The 14,781-nt window shown below is 37.6% G+C and overlaps 2 protein-coding genes across 3 annotated transcripts in view; one reads left to right on the top strand and one right to left on the bottom strand.

Moving 5' to 3' along the window:
* The window catches only part of PLPPR4 (phospholipid phosphatase related 4), a 31,025-nt gene that overhangs the window by 13,442 nt on the left and 2,802 nt on the right, over window positions 1-14,781 (bottom strand). The window contains exon 2 of the mRNA XM_027879918.1: window positions 3,663-3,848. Coding sequence (XP_027735719.1) covers window positions 3,663-3,848 — 186 coding nt within the window. The remainder of the gene's footprint in view (window positions 1-3,662; window positions 3,849-14,781) is intronic.
* Window positions 1-14,781, top strand: part of PLPPR5 (phospholipid phosphatase related 5) — a 151,958-nt gene that overhangs the window by 1,111 nt on the left and 136,066 nt on the right. For both annotated transcript variants that reach the window (XR_003570776.1, XM_027879923.1), the window contains exon 2: window positions 4,785-4,875. Coding sequence is in view for 1 of the 2 variants with exons in the window: in XM_027879923.1 (XP_027735724.1) it covers window positions 4,870-4,875 (6 nt within the window). In the remaining variant the exon portion in view is untranslated. The remainder of the gene's footprint in view (window positions 1-4,784; window positions 4,876-14,781) is intronic.

Here is a 14,781-nt window from a genome sequence, read left to right on the forward strand (position 1 = left end):
AAAGGGAACAATATGAATGAAAAATGGCATTACTTGCTGGAAAATCCAGACTTATTTACACATTTGGAGTCTCAGATTTTATTGTTTACCTTGTTCAATAGCACAACAACTTGGAAATCTGTACAGGGTTTGTACAAAGTTCAGAATGAGGGCTGGATTGAAATATTGAAATTAATGAGGCAGTTCTCACCACTAACAGGAGGTTCAGCTTGCCTAGCCACAGCTGCATTGAAAACTAATACGTGCAATGCACAAAGCTTACAATGCAATGAGATGCCAAAGCATCTGAATTATGCTGAATCTGCTGTAATTACCAGTGAAGTTTGTCCACACTAACACCCCTCACCCAAGGAGAAGGGAGGTAAAATGGACAAGCTTAGTCTAACTCTATTTTTAGCTAAAGTTTTAATAAACTGAAATTTCTTTGCCAGAAAAACTGAAGTATTGAAAGTTGTCTTATGACATTGAAAAGTCAATGGTAAGGGTTTTTCAAGGAATTCTAATTAGCTGAGAACTATGTTCACTATTATCTGTCTACACTGGATCAATTTAGATCTGAAACTTCCCAGAGAAATTAGCAGCACTTCAGACTTAAAAGCCTGATACATTCTAATAGTTTTTATCCAAGCTTTAGTGAATGTCTGGTACAGGGAAAACAGCAGACAGATGTATTAGCTTGTGTGATAGAGGAAACAAGTGGGAAACTACAAGGCCCATGCCAAGGAAAATTCAGTGGCTGGTATTTCCAAAGAAACAAACTCCTCCAATCGAGGAGACAGTAGGACTGAAACTGCCAGCAGTGAATTCCTCTTGCATGAATTGATTTCCCAGATTAATGTGATCTAATTTCCTGATGATCTCTGTTAGAAAAGACCTTTAAGCAGGTTTTTTATCAGTGGCTGATAGAGAGTTTCAACCTACATTGATACCATTAAATAACTGGTCCTAACATTTCTGAGTGAATAACTAGAGAGAAAATCTGTCAGAGGATCATATTCAGAGTTCTTTGAAGCAAATGGCAGTCATGTTGCAATTCAGGTATATCTATATTCCAGACTTAAAACATCCATCTTGGTAATTTCTTCAAGTCCAGTTGTTCCACACTGAAGTCTCCTGTGGTTTGTGAATACATATACAAAATTTAATCTATGCCACAAACTATAAGACATATGTCAATAATACAGGTAGTTATTTTTTCTAACCCTTCAGGGCTACAGAAAAGGCCTGTTTAAAAGCATTTGCTACTCACTAATAATGAGCTAAAAAGCCCAAAGGAAAAAGCCACAACATAAAGCCCCAAAGCCACACAAATCTTTCTGTAATAATGACTTGGAAAAATAAATTATAGAATGTTAGATTTTTTTTTAATAAAAAATTAATTAAAGTGAATGAGTTTATATATGGGAAAAATTATTATATCAACAACAATAATACAGAAAAAATTACTTCCAATTTTAATATTTATATACGGCTATAAGGAGGGACTGAGACTGGAATTTGCTTGTCTTCTTCCTCACACAGAATTTTTTTTCCCCTTATTTACACTCTTTGATAATATTTTAAATGTGGCTTAATCACACCTGTATTTTATTGAGTCTTGATGACCTCCTGCAGTATCTAAAGTGTAGACACAGACTTGGATATACTGGGGATCCTCAATTTCTTACATAGCTCATGCTTTCTTTTCTATATTTTACATGTTTTATAAAGTGTACAATAATTGAAATGTTAATGAAAACTCATTTACAAAATGCTAAACTCTGTAAGATGATAATGGCACAACCGTAATTTTTTTTCACTGAGCTTCACTGGCCTATTTCTCTAAAGAAAAAGGGACCAATTGGACAAAAAAATCTCAGAGTTTTTTACTTCAGGTTTTTTACTTTGAATAATAAGGAGCTAATGCCTTCATGCCTTTATTGAAGGAAGTTGTGTATTTTGCACTGTCACTCCCCAGTCTTCAACTAATACATGCATTGCATTCAAGCTCACACCAGTATTAATGAATTACACCTTCCTAAGGCCTTCAGCTTTTAGCCAGTTCTACTTTGAAGCTTCTGGATTTATTTTATTTAACAAACTTTTTTTTTTTTTAATAGACGTGCTCAAGTGTGGGTTTGAGTTCCTTCCTCACATGGCATGTTTTTGGTCAATTTTCCATGCTGCTGGTAGAATGATTCAAGCAAGAGTGACATTTTCTATTGCAAAACTTCATGCAACGCTGAAATAATTTAGCTGTAATCACAGCCCTTAATGAAATGGGCATCTTTTATCTTGATTTAAGGTGTTTGATATGACCTAGGCTTGACATAAACTGTCCGAAGTAAAAATCAGATTTTACCCCTCTGCTATGGCCCAAATGAGCGTAGAGAGATTCCTTCTGTAGCTGTTTGAGAAAAGTCCACTTTGCTGTTAACAGAAACGCTGCCTAACCTTAAGAAATCCAGCCAAACCGCAATACCGAAGTTTTGTTTTGATCACAGTATTTGGTGTTTGCAGCACTCATTTGCACCAGGATCACAGAGAGTCTTAGCTCCAAGTTCCTAAATGAGTGCAATTTTTAGCTTGCTGCTTGTATAGAATCCTTCGAAAATGATTTCTAAAGCACAGAAATCAAACGGAGTAAGAACAGCTCAGTTTAAAAAAAAAAAAAAAAAGACAAATAAAGAAAAAACATTCTGGAAAGCAAAGAGAGAACAGCACTTGATGATTTTTATACAGGCATCACCTTTTATAGAATTTTTTAACTGAAAATTGGATAGTATTATAAAAGAAAAGAACTAGTTGAATGTAAGGGAATTCAGAGAAGCTGGCAGCAGAGATACATTTGCGGCTGGCCTTTGAGAAGTACCTATCTGAGATGCGTAGTCACTGCTGTCAGGGGAGAGAAGAGATCCTTTCAAATGGTTGATTCAGCTTTTTAGGTGCATGGAATCACCCACTCAAGGTGAATTTCTCTCTTCATTTGCCAGACAGGAGTGGTGTGAGAATAAGCTTCCTGTCTGAACTGCTAAAAGCAGACAAAATGAATCCTTCTTTTATATATATATATATATATATATATATATGGCTCATATAATATAGGACATTTCTATTCTGCTGGAATCATCTCCTCCCTTTGGGTGAATGGTTAAATGGCCCCTTTTTGCCTCCTTTTAATGACTAACTTGCAATTTAGGAGTGTTCCAGTGTTATTCAGGAAAATGGAGTTGAGTTCACTGACAAGACTGATATACCTTCTTATCAAATAAAGCTAGTTCTAACAAAAGTGGCAAATTCAGGGCTATTTCCAACAAAATCTTGAATTTTTTGTATCTCAGAGTATGGAGATGTCCTGTCTATTAAGTTCAAGTATTTACAGAGTGTAACGGAGTGATTCAAGCTATTCTCACCCAACTATAGATGCCCACAATCAGAATAGTGAATAAAATTAATATTAATGCCCACAATCAGAATAGTGAAAGTAGATGAAGTGCTACAGGGGGTGTTTTAAGGAGTGTGTCTCCTTTTGCTACAGAAGAATGAAAGACAAATTTTAAATCCTAAGGTAATTAGCCTGGATGAGAGTCTGCAGCTTAACCAAAACCAAAGCAGCTATTTTCTTTATGCCAACTGAAACTGTTCGAAATCCTTATTAAGTGACAGTGGCACCTCAAACTTACCGTAATTGATGGTCCAGCAAAAACCAGACTAAGTAACATCAAGAAGGGAACAGACTCTTGTGTAGGTTCAATGTATGGCATACTCAGACTCTTGTCATAGCAATTAAATCCAGAGTGAACTGGCTTGAAGACATCGGTAAGTTCAAGAAAATAAAGGCTAACAACAGAAGATGCCAATATGGGCAACTAGAAGAGAAGAAAGCAACAAATTACTGTTTGGAAATGGAATAGCAATGCTTTTGCAAAGACAACACAGTATGTTAATAAATCTCTGTGATGCTTGCTATTTACATCTCACTGCTTCCTGTCATATCCATTTTATTATCTTTAAATAATTAATTCTCTAGAGATATTATACTGTTCAGTTGATATCAATAAGCATGTCTTCTACCAAGCTAGTCAAAACACCCAGTCCAATCTTCAGCACACATAATTTATCTTTTTCATCTATGAATCACTAATAGACAAACTTTGATTTTAATTTTTTTTGAAAAAGGAAGTACCAGGACTGAAATCTCCCATGTGGGGCCTCAGCATTCTGCTGTTCATCAATCACTCTTTTTAGTCCTTGAGCAACTCTGTGTCATGTGTATGACAGTCATTACATCAAAGCCAGTTTGCATTAAGTTTCAAAGTAATAGTTAATGAAAACCAGTATCCAGTGCTTCCCTAGAATCTAAATACGTGATAAAATAGCTTTCTGCCTTTGCACATCCATTTTGCAATTCTATCAAAAAAGCAATTAACTTTGGCAAGACTCAGTCTGTTTGGAACCATGACGACTATGGTCTTTTATCCTCTTGCTATTTAGTGATTTTACCCTTCGTAATTACTTCCAGTAATTTATTAAGAGCAGAGTTGGCCCTTCTGGGGACAAATTCACCCCTGCTTGCCACCAGCTCCAGAAAGCACAGATTCAACCAGTAAGTCTCTGTTGAAGGAAGTAATTCGAGAGAAATAGCAAAAAGACATTTTAAAGCCATTGGTTTGTAAGTGAACAGAGATGGCAGCCCTGCCCTGAGGGTGGGTGTTGGGGCATACAGAGGTGACCAGCAGGAAATGATTATTTTCTGTATCCTCTTAGTAAATGCTCAGAAATACATTTTGTTTATTATTTTCCAGAGTCCTCCCTGAATAAGGCAACACTAGAAGAACCTCCTGCTCCTCCACGAAGATGCAATGACTCCTTCCCAGTGTTTCTACTGCAATGAAGGTACCTATGGTTATGAGAAATTAGGATTATTATGAGAATTAAGGATGGACGTAACATAATTTCAGGCATACTTAGATCATATTGTTCTTGCAATGTTCAGTTCACATTTACAAAAGTAACCAATTAATTAAAATCAAAGTTATTCATCCCATTCTACAATACAATAAAAAAAGCAGAAGTAAAATGGGATCGATATGTGTTTCAGAAAAATGATTAATAAAATCTGCTCTACATGGCGGAGGGACAATGGTTTCTTGCATTAAGTGGCACAGATTTTGAAGCATTTAAGTATTTTAAAATGTAGGCTTTTTTTGCATAAAATGTAACTGAGTGATTAAAGAAGGAGGGTTCTAGCTAAATTTAACTGAAACATCTTTTAATATGACTTAGTTTTTGTTTAAAAGAACAGCTTATCTTTGATGTGCTGAAGGACACATTTAAAGAGGGTAAGTTGTGTATTCAAAGCGTTCCAAGCAAAATCTGAAGAAGGTGGAGAATGGAAGAATTTTGCTTGTCTGGTTATCTATGTGCAAGTTGACTGCATTGTCATGTCACGTAGTATAGAGGCTGTGGTTGCACAGAAAGAGGAAATGTGTATTGGCATCCTTAAGTGCTGTGAGCATTATAAAAATAACACCAGGATCTAGGAAGTTTGCTTCAGTAAGTAGTGTGTGTATATATATATAACCCAAACATGTATGTATCTATTTTCATTCATAATACTGTATTACACATACACACTTTGTATAGCATATAACATACACAATATGTAACACACGTTATGTGAATACATAACTATTACATAATCTGACATAAATATGTATGAAATAATTATTGAGTCCTTCTTCCTGCCCACCATATGAAGAAGTCCAGCTCCATAGCTGGATGCATTATATAATACTGCTCCTCATTTCCTGCTGGATGCAGCCCCTGATTGACCATAAAGCAAGCATACATGATTACTCAACATGGGCTAGACTGATTCCAGTCACTATACAGATGTGCATGAGGGAAGAGAACTTCCCTAAACTCTCAGATCCTGGGTGCCCTTCTCTCAACACCTGCCAGCACAGAGACTATGGATCTGGCTGGGATAAGTGTCCTCCTGAAGGAAGGCTGCCACAGTGCACGCTGTCCTGGTGTGCAGGGAGCTCACACTGAGTCTCTGCTGCTCTTGCTTGGACACTGAAATTCTGCACAGCATTTGAACTCGCACACACTGCAACTTCCCTTTCGCACCATATTTAACTCTTGAAGCATTTGCAACGTCTTTTATCACTAAGTATTTGAAAGTCATAACTAATGACTTAGCCAGGGTCCATGCCCCGTGGGGCAAAGCATCTTAGAACAGAACACAAACATTCCACTCAACTAAATGGACAAAACAGGCAGGGTGCCTGTTGCCCTTCTTTTCAGAAATTACGCTCTTTTATCAGGATGTCCCCACAGGTTCATTTCCTAGAATGGAAACACAGAGCAGGCACACTCATGAACACCTTGCCTTCAGAGTTTCACCTTAAGTGTGTATTTTTCCATTTCTCCTATATCAGGAAAGGGAGTCTTTCTTTGAGCAATAGGCTATGCATTACCCACAAGTCCAACTCCACTTTTATCATGGGATTCTTAGGAAGGCAATTGTTTTAAATGGCAATATTCAACTATCAAAAATAGGTGATATGTGAAGTGGCATTTTATTGTGAGACACTAAAATAAAAGATGTGGATAACTTCTCTCTAAACTACTGTATGTAAGCTATAATTTTATTATTAATTACAAAATCAAGGAATTGTAAGAATTGCATTTTACTGTCTTATGACTTCACTACAGGACTCCCATATTATTTCTGACTATAATTACCCACTCTGCTAAAAGAAAAGAAATAATTTTAAAGGACTATGAGTCTCCAACGTAACTACTTACAATACTAATGAATAGGTTTGTAGTCAATTTGCTATATGCAGTATGTCAGATCCCACAGGACATTTTTCTTCCAATCTTTTTAAAAACACAAATATTAAATGCATCTTCTTAAAGTCTAACATTTCTTAAGCAAAAATAAATCTTTCTAAAATCTTCTGAACAGTATAACTGGCTATTTAATATATGAATATTTATGAAGTGTTCTGCTTAAGGCAGTAGTATTTCTGTAATTATAGACTTCAACTCCCAACACCTTGAAAATGTCAAATATAATTAGATGGTAGAATGTGTATTGTTTTAATTACAAAATGGAAGAGGAATTTTCCTGTTCCTAATTAGAATAAAAAAACCCCCAACATCAACTCACATATTTTAACTAATAATTCTTTATACTCTTCCTTGGTTGGCTAATGGAGAAAGATCCCTGTTTATCTTGTACTTTACATCTGTAAATGTAGAATTTGACTCAAATGGTCAAACTCTGTTTGGATTAGAGCCTTGAACCATAAGCAGCATAGCTGCTGGAAAAGTTTGATTTATGGTCTTTTTTTTTTTTTAATTTTTTTTTTCTTTTTCCTCCTGCTGTTTTCTTAAACTGTAAGTTAAAAGCCTTTATTAAGCTATAGGACTTTGCTATTAATAATAATTACGTTATTAATATTTTAAAAGCTTTTGCTGTATTGATCTAGGAATTGTCCAAGCATGACAAAAGATGTTCTCTGTTCCCAAGAGTTCAACTAGGATGTAAATACCCAGAGATCTTGTAAGGAGAAAACCTCTTGTATGCTAACACAGTGAAGGAAAAACCAAAACAGTAATGTTGGATGACTGTTCTTTGTTCTCTTTGTTACCCCTTAAATCAGTTTTGCTGGCTGCAGTTCTGCATTTCTTTATCTGATTACTGGGTGAGTTGTTTATAACCTTGAGGTCTCCAGTACCAGTATATGCCCCATCTCTTATCCTACATCTGCAACTGCACCACACTGCACACTCTGTAATGCAGGAATACAGGCCTGGTATGACAGCAGAGGTCTTGCAAATGGGTCACTGGAAGGTCAAGCCTTAGTATGAAAATCTTATTGGAGTGCATGGGACCTGGGAAGCCCTGGCTTCTATAAATTCTGTTTCTCCAAAACTGTACGCTGCTAGTTATATATCTAACTCTTGTATTTCTAAGCACTTAACTAAGCAAAGAGTCCCTATTTATCTTCAGGAGAGTAACATCTTAAAACTCATGGGCTTTGTGAGAGTTCAACCATGGAAGGTCACATACTCAAATGTCTGAACCTGTTTTGTATATTGCAGTTCTGTGACCTTTGCTTTATTAAATGCATAGACAGACATTATCTCTTATTGTGAACTAAAATACAGATCATGTGGCGATGTTGCATTGTGTTGGTGTGTTATGATCCGGTTATTAAAATTATAGGAGAGATGCCTCTGCCCAAATTAAGGTGCAAATGAGACCATATGGATCTTTATTTAACAGTAAAGTGAGATAGAGAGAGAGAGAAAGAAACGGGAAAAGAGAGGGGGAGACAGAAAGAGAGTGACAGAGAGACAGATTAAGTGGAAAAAACATCACTGCTCCATGGATTCCAACGGCGTCCCATTGGTCGTCTTCTTGTTGTCTTCTTGGTGGTCAGAGTCCCAGTTCTGTCAAAGTGATGACTGCAGTCTGGATCCACACAGGGAAGCCCACAAAACAGAGTTCATAGGGGTGTCATTTAGGCTCGGTAGAAATGCCCCCAGTACCTCCCCTGGGGCAGAGGAGTTTTACTCTGGATGATTTAATACCAGATGATGGGACATTGCAGGAGTCTTTCATACCTTCTAAGATGCCACAGTTGCCTGTTACATCAGCACAGCTGAATCCATTATTGCCCACTGGCAGAGATGGATACCTTGAGGCTATCTGTGAAGGTCCTGGTATGAGGAGAGTTATCACAGTCAGTTATCAGAGTCATTTGTGTAAGGACAAAGAAACACTATCCCGCCTCACAGGATGTGCCTCTTTCCTCATCTTGTTCAACACCCAGCTTGTAGCCTGAGGTGGTGAGTTTGCATGCTCTCAGCACCTGGGTGGTTACTTTGCACCTTGACTGTTTGACCCATCAGCATTCCAGTCTCTCACACTTGTGATACCTTCTTCTTCTGCAATAACTGGACAATAATAACACTTTTATCTTATCTCAAAGTCCTGTCACAGTACAAAGAGTGGACATATTTTGGGGAAGGGCGGGCTTTGGTGAGCAGTTGCGCCTTTGCACAGTTTGCTACTGTGGACAAAAGTCAGTTATTTTAAAAATCTTTAAGCCATTAACCATTTCAATCTCATCCATGGTGGCTACCAGTAGACACTCTTTCAATATGGATTACAAAAGTAAAAAGAAGCTTGGCCCACATTTCAGTCAGAATAAATAGGGGGAAAAATTAAATGCCTCTCTTGTAACGATAGCTGAATATTTAGGTCGCTGCTCAATGACTTGAGTGATTTTCCTTGAGACCAGATGCAAATACAGAGGCTGTGGAATTGATTAGTTTTACCTGCCTGTATAAAAGGGTGGCAGAAAAGAGAGAAGTAGCACTTATGTAGCTTTCAGAGAAGTCAAGACATGATTTGCCAGATGTAGAATAAAGAAGTACGACTAGCCCACCTGTCAAAAAAAGAGTTAAGGGATACCTAATACACTATTTGGATGATTCATATTGTGTAAATAATTTTCAGACTAGGGTGGCCAGGAAATCCTCAGATCCTCAGGTTGTTCTGCAACTCGTTCACAGCAAGCAAGGGGTTCCCGAGCATGGGAACCGTCTCCTGATGTTTCTCTTGTTTTCTGGGAGATAGGTAATGAATGCCATTGGTTTCCCATAATGAAAAGAATACCAGCCAAAAGTCTTTGGGAGAAGGATGGTGTATTTAATAACTATGTCGAGTTCCCATGGCAAGGCTGTGGTATTGTGGAAGATTTTATTAAATTTATCATTGATGTTAGTCCTTGTGCCAAAGAATTCATGGTCTAAATGACAGGGCACAACAGATGGATGAGATAAGAAAGAGGGCTGTGATGGGTTGGAGGAAACAAGGTATTCCTTCTCTTAGCCAACTACTAACAGTGACTGCAGCTTTCAACTGCCCTGGCTGTTGTCCTTTGCTGTGAAATTCTCAACGGACAGGAGGAGAGAACAGAAAGAGGCTAAGTCTCTCTTATCCTGACAGGAATGAATACTGAGGTCATAACCATGACTGAAATCCTTCCATAATAGGTCAATATTAAGAAACGGTATCACCTAAATTCTGCCATTTTCTCTTGTTTTTGAGAACTCCTGACTCTCTGAAGAGAGTACTAAGCATAGGATGGTTATAGAGCAGGGGATGCACCTAACATAAAAGTCAGGTTTTTAGATTTATTTTTATGTTCTAAACTTAATTCTTAAATGCCTCAGGCTTATAAGAGAAGGCATTCAGGCTTTTCAGAAGTGTATGACTTGCATCTGTATAAAGATTTCTTGCTTTTCTCTCTGAACTCAAGTTTCTGCTGCTTCTTGTCCCTTTTTTGGATGCAAGTTTCATCTGCCCCAAAAGCTACAAGGAATTAAGTCTTTTCTCTAAAGGATTTTTACTTCACCATTATCCAAGTTTTGTGGAACTCATATGCAGAGACATGATATAATGATCTTTCTTCTCCTAAACTTAACACTGTTTGATTTAATTTCAAATCCCAGATGTCATCGAAATCTATTATCATTACCATTTTGGAAAATGAAGTTATCCATTTTTCCAGCATTGATTTTAGAATTTAACTTAATTATTTCTGACTGCCAATTAGAGTCTAGCTTTGGAAAATACAACCAGTATCAAATGTCTTGATCTTTTACCAGTTCCTAATAGAAACCTCTCAGTATGTGTAAGACCAAAAATAGAGCTGATATATCAGTGATATAATTCTTATTTATTTCAGAAATCTCAGTCATGCTGATGGTAATCCTAAAAGTGCTTTTTCATTTTTTTATAAATTTATGTGAAGGAGCAATTACACAGGGAGAGACAAACAAAATAAAAATTGTTAAACAAAATATTTTCAAGTAGGAACAATCTAAAATTTTTTGCAAATATTTCTATTTAACTACGTATATGTGTTTAAATAGAAAGTAAATCCTTAGGCAAAAATTTAGAATCCAAAAAATACCACTAATGCGTTTCTTTTCAGTGTGACTTCAAACATAATTGATGAATCATTCTCTTAATTATTATTATTATTGTTTAATTAAATCAATGAATAGTTATAGTCAATGAATAACTACACACAATAAGATTTAGGATATTGCACATACTGTTGATTACAAAATTCACTTTATGCTCCCACTGCAAGGTTATGGTAAATCAAGAACAAGAGCACTTCAAAAAAAGGTGTTTGTTTGCAGGTCAGTGTTACCAAATTTCAGCTAGAAGTTTCCTCAAAATCCCCATCTCTAAGGGGCAAACTGCCAGTCCCTACACAATGCTACACATTATTGTACTTTCTAAAACATGCTGATTCTCATATATACAAAAAAGAAATGAATCCTGTGGGTGCCAGCCTTTCTCCAGTGACTTACTCCCATGTTGTTTTGCCAGTTTAGAACTCCCAACAAATTGAACTTTTAAGTGATAGATCATCAGTCAAGAAACAATTTAACAGCTCAGCTCCTGTGCATGTTAAGGTTCCACAATACTTTGGGTTTTATTAATTTTGGCTGCAGAGTAATAGATTTTTAATAAATACAGACAAAAATCACAGGAGGGGTTATCAGTTTTTGGAAGAGGCAGTAATTTGGAAGAATGCATCTCCTTTAATTTCTGATATGTTCAGGCCTTCTTTTACTACTGGAAGTATTAGAGGATGTTGCTGGACTGGAAAGGGAGCAGGGCCTTCATTCACTAAGAACTACTCAAACTCTACACTTGCCAAGCACAAAGCCAAAACCAGAAGAGACATCTAACTTGTGCCATTGCATTTGTTCTCCCAAGACAGCCTTGGCACAGGCATGACACCTCCCTTTTCGCTCCCTTTTCTGGTCATCTCCCGCTAAAAAGCTGATAGTGTGCAGTCTGTATAGCTCTTCTATAAGCACAGAAGTGACGTCGAGGATCTAACATTGATGACTTGGCCAACAACTTATATAGCTGCTTTGAGCATAGCAGCCTCCTCAGGCCTCAGACAGCTCCTTAATATTTGGGGAATCCTGGTCTCTAATGCAGTGTTATAAAAAATTTGGCATCTATCCTCTGTGAGTCAGCCACATTGACAAGGTCAGCTCAATGAGCAGACAGCTAAGTGTATTTCTCCTTCTTCCTCTGCTCTCACACATGGTTGACTCTTTTCAGAGAAAAAGCCATGTGTTTGGAAAGTATTATCCTACTTTGACAGTATGGAGATAATTTCATATTCTGCAGGGTTTTTTGGGGTGTGCCCCCCCCATCCCAGTTAAGTATAACAGAAAAGCAATCTGGAGAGAAATATGACTACATGTGCCTTCAAGGCACAGCAGTATAGCTTAATTCTTACATTAGATTCAAACATGATGCTCTTAGGAAGAAAGATTTAGTCCTACAGCCTACTCTTCCTCTTCTCTTATTCCAATCACTGCACTCCTCTGGCTTTTTGGGCCTCTTGCAGTCACACCTATATGTGACTTAAAGGTGACTATCATTTAAATGTTGTGGGTCATGGATGACTGAGCAACTGAAAAACATTCCAGATGTAACTGAGAAGTGGCACTGAGCTATCCAATGATGTTTCAAACCCACCTCTGTCAGTGTAAGTTAGAAACAAAAGGAAATAAAGCATCTGTTGCTGAGACACAGATTCTCTACATGCCATGGCCATTCTCTACATGCGCTTATTTCAATGGAAGCTGATGACATCCCCAGTTTTGCAGCCTGGAGTCCTACAGTGATAATAGATCTTTGTGCCTTGTGCTGGTGAGAATTCCAACTCCTTTAGGGAACAAGAAAAATAAGTGGTCTTCCAGTACTCAAAGAAGTGTTTCAAAACAACCCTGGTATGATTAAGGCCTGGCTGAGCTCTGAAAAATGCAGGAAAAGAAGCTGCCTGTATCTGTATGCATGCATCATAAAAAGAGTCTGAAGATAACGTAAGGAAAATTACAACTGCACGAAGGACATCGTCTGAAATATCTCTGATTTGAGTAGCTGGAAGTTAAGCAACCAACAGATGGAGGCTGTGCCATAGGAGCACAATTTAGCTGGAGAATAAATACATCATGTCACACAGACTGACAACACCTTGACCTTTTGCATTCCCACATCAGAGGCACTGGATGAAGCAGTAATGCCACTGAAGTCAAAAAATTTATTGCAACTTCTGTGAAAACAGGATTTAAACCAAGAGTTTATTAGTGTGATAGCATGAGCGAAGACAGTCTTTTTCCTTCACTAAGAAGAAAAGTTTGTCTGTCCTGCCTCCTAAGTGTGACCATTCTACCAGGAATGGAAACTGCCTAACTCTGGAAGTTTTCCAGGTTCATATTAAAATGCAAGACATTGATTTTTCTTCTCCAAGTGAATATAATTATGTTACATTCTGAATATGTTGAAAACAAAGTCAGTTAACAAAAAGCAAAACTTATTCCAGGAATGCTCATCTTCAAGTTCTCCCAGAGGCATGTAGACCTTTTACCATGAAAAGTAATTCCCACAAGGCCAGAGGGACTATGAATTTTCATGGGAAGTTCCGTCTTTCTCAGCTATGCAAATGAAATTCAGATAACCCATACAGTCTACAGAACCCTAAAATACCATAAGCATAATTAGGAGTAAAACAAGCCTAACTGCCTGGCAGTGCTGATTACCACATCCTTCAGGTAAGTATGCACAAGGCAATCTAAAATTATTCAGCTCTAACGAGTGTGTGCTAATCAGAGGTTCTGCTAAGCAGAAGTATTACCAGTCCTTTAAAATAACCTCTAAAGCATTCTTATGAGACATAGGATAAATCATCAAGTTATTTTATGAATCACAAAACTTGCAAATATGTAAGTGAAAATGTGTTAAGATTTACTTCATAATACTTATTTATTTGCCTCTGATGTTTTTAGAGAATGACCCATCCACATTCTTCTTCATTTTCTTTCCTTTACAGTTCTATGTCTGTCAAAGCTTTAGCCCGACTCTCCTTTTGCTTTTCCTGTATAAATGAAGAATAACTAATGATCTTAAGAGGGGCATATTGGTTTTCTACCTCTTGTTGGCAAAACCTGCTAGTTTGAATTATCCATCAGTTCACAGAATATGTCCTGAGTTGGAAGGGATGCACAAGGATCATCAGTGTCCAACTCCTGGCTCTGCACAGGACCATCCCCAAGAGTCACATCCTGTGCCTGAAAGCATTGCTCAAATGCTTCTTGAGCTCTGTCAGGTTTGGTGCTGTGACCACTTCCCTGGGGAGCCTGGTCCAGAGCCCAAACACCCTCTGGGGAAAGAACCTTTTCCTAATATCCAACCTAAACCTCCCCTGACAGGGGCCAAAAGGCCATTTCCTTGGGTCCTGTCACTGGTCACCACAGAGCAGAGATCAGTGCCTGCCCCTCCACCTCCCCTTATGAGGAAGCTGCAATGAGAAGATCCCCTCAGTCTCCTCTTCTCCAGGGCAGTTGGCCTGCATATATTCTGTGTAACCACATTTTATCCAACTCTTGAAGTTGTTGCCACTAAACACATTTGTTTATAGGAGTTAGTCTCATTCATAACATATTCTAAAGGATCTTAATAGCTGAAAGCCCTGCAGAACTGCATTTGTTTGCTGCTATTTCTGAAGTTCTGCATGCCTGCATTATACTGGTTGTTAGATAAATTATTTCACTCTTTGAAATATATTTCATTTGTATAACATGAATACATCCCTTTCCTACCACTTGAAATTTGGAATTCCTCCTCAAGCCAACATCTTTTTTTCCAAGTCTATCTTTTTGTATAGCATTCAT

This window comes from Empidonax traillii, unplaced genomic scaffold, assembly GCF_003031625.1.
Source record: "Empidonax traillii isolate 1590-97213 ecotype Southwest subspecies unplaced genomic scaffold, ASM303162v1 scaffold62:size2133460, whole genome shotgun sequence".
Classification (NCBI taxonomy): Eukaryota; Metazoa; Chordata; class Aves; order Passeriformes; family Tyrannidae; genus Empidonax; species Empidonax traillii.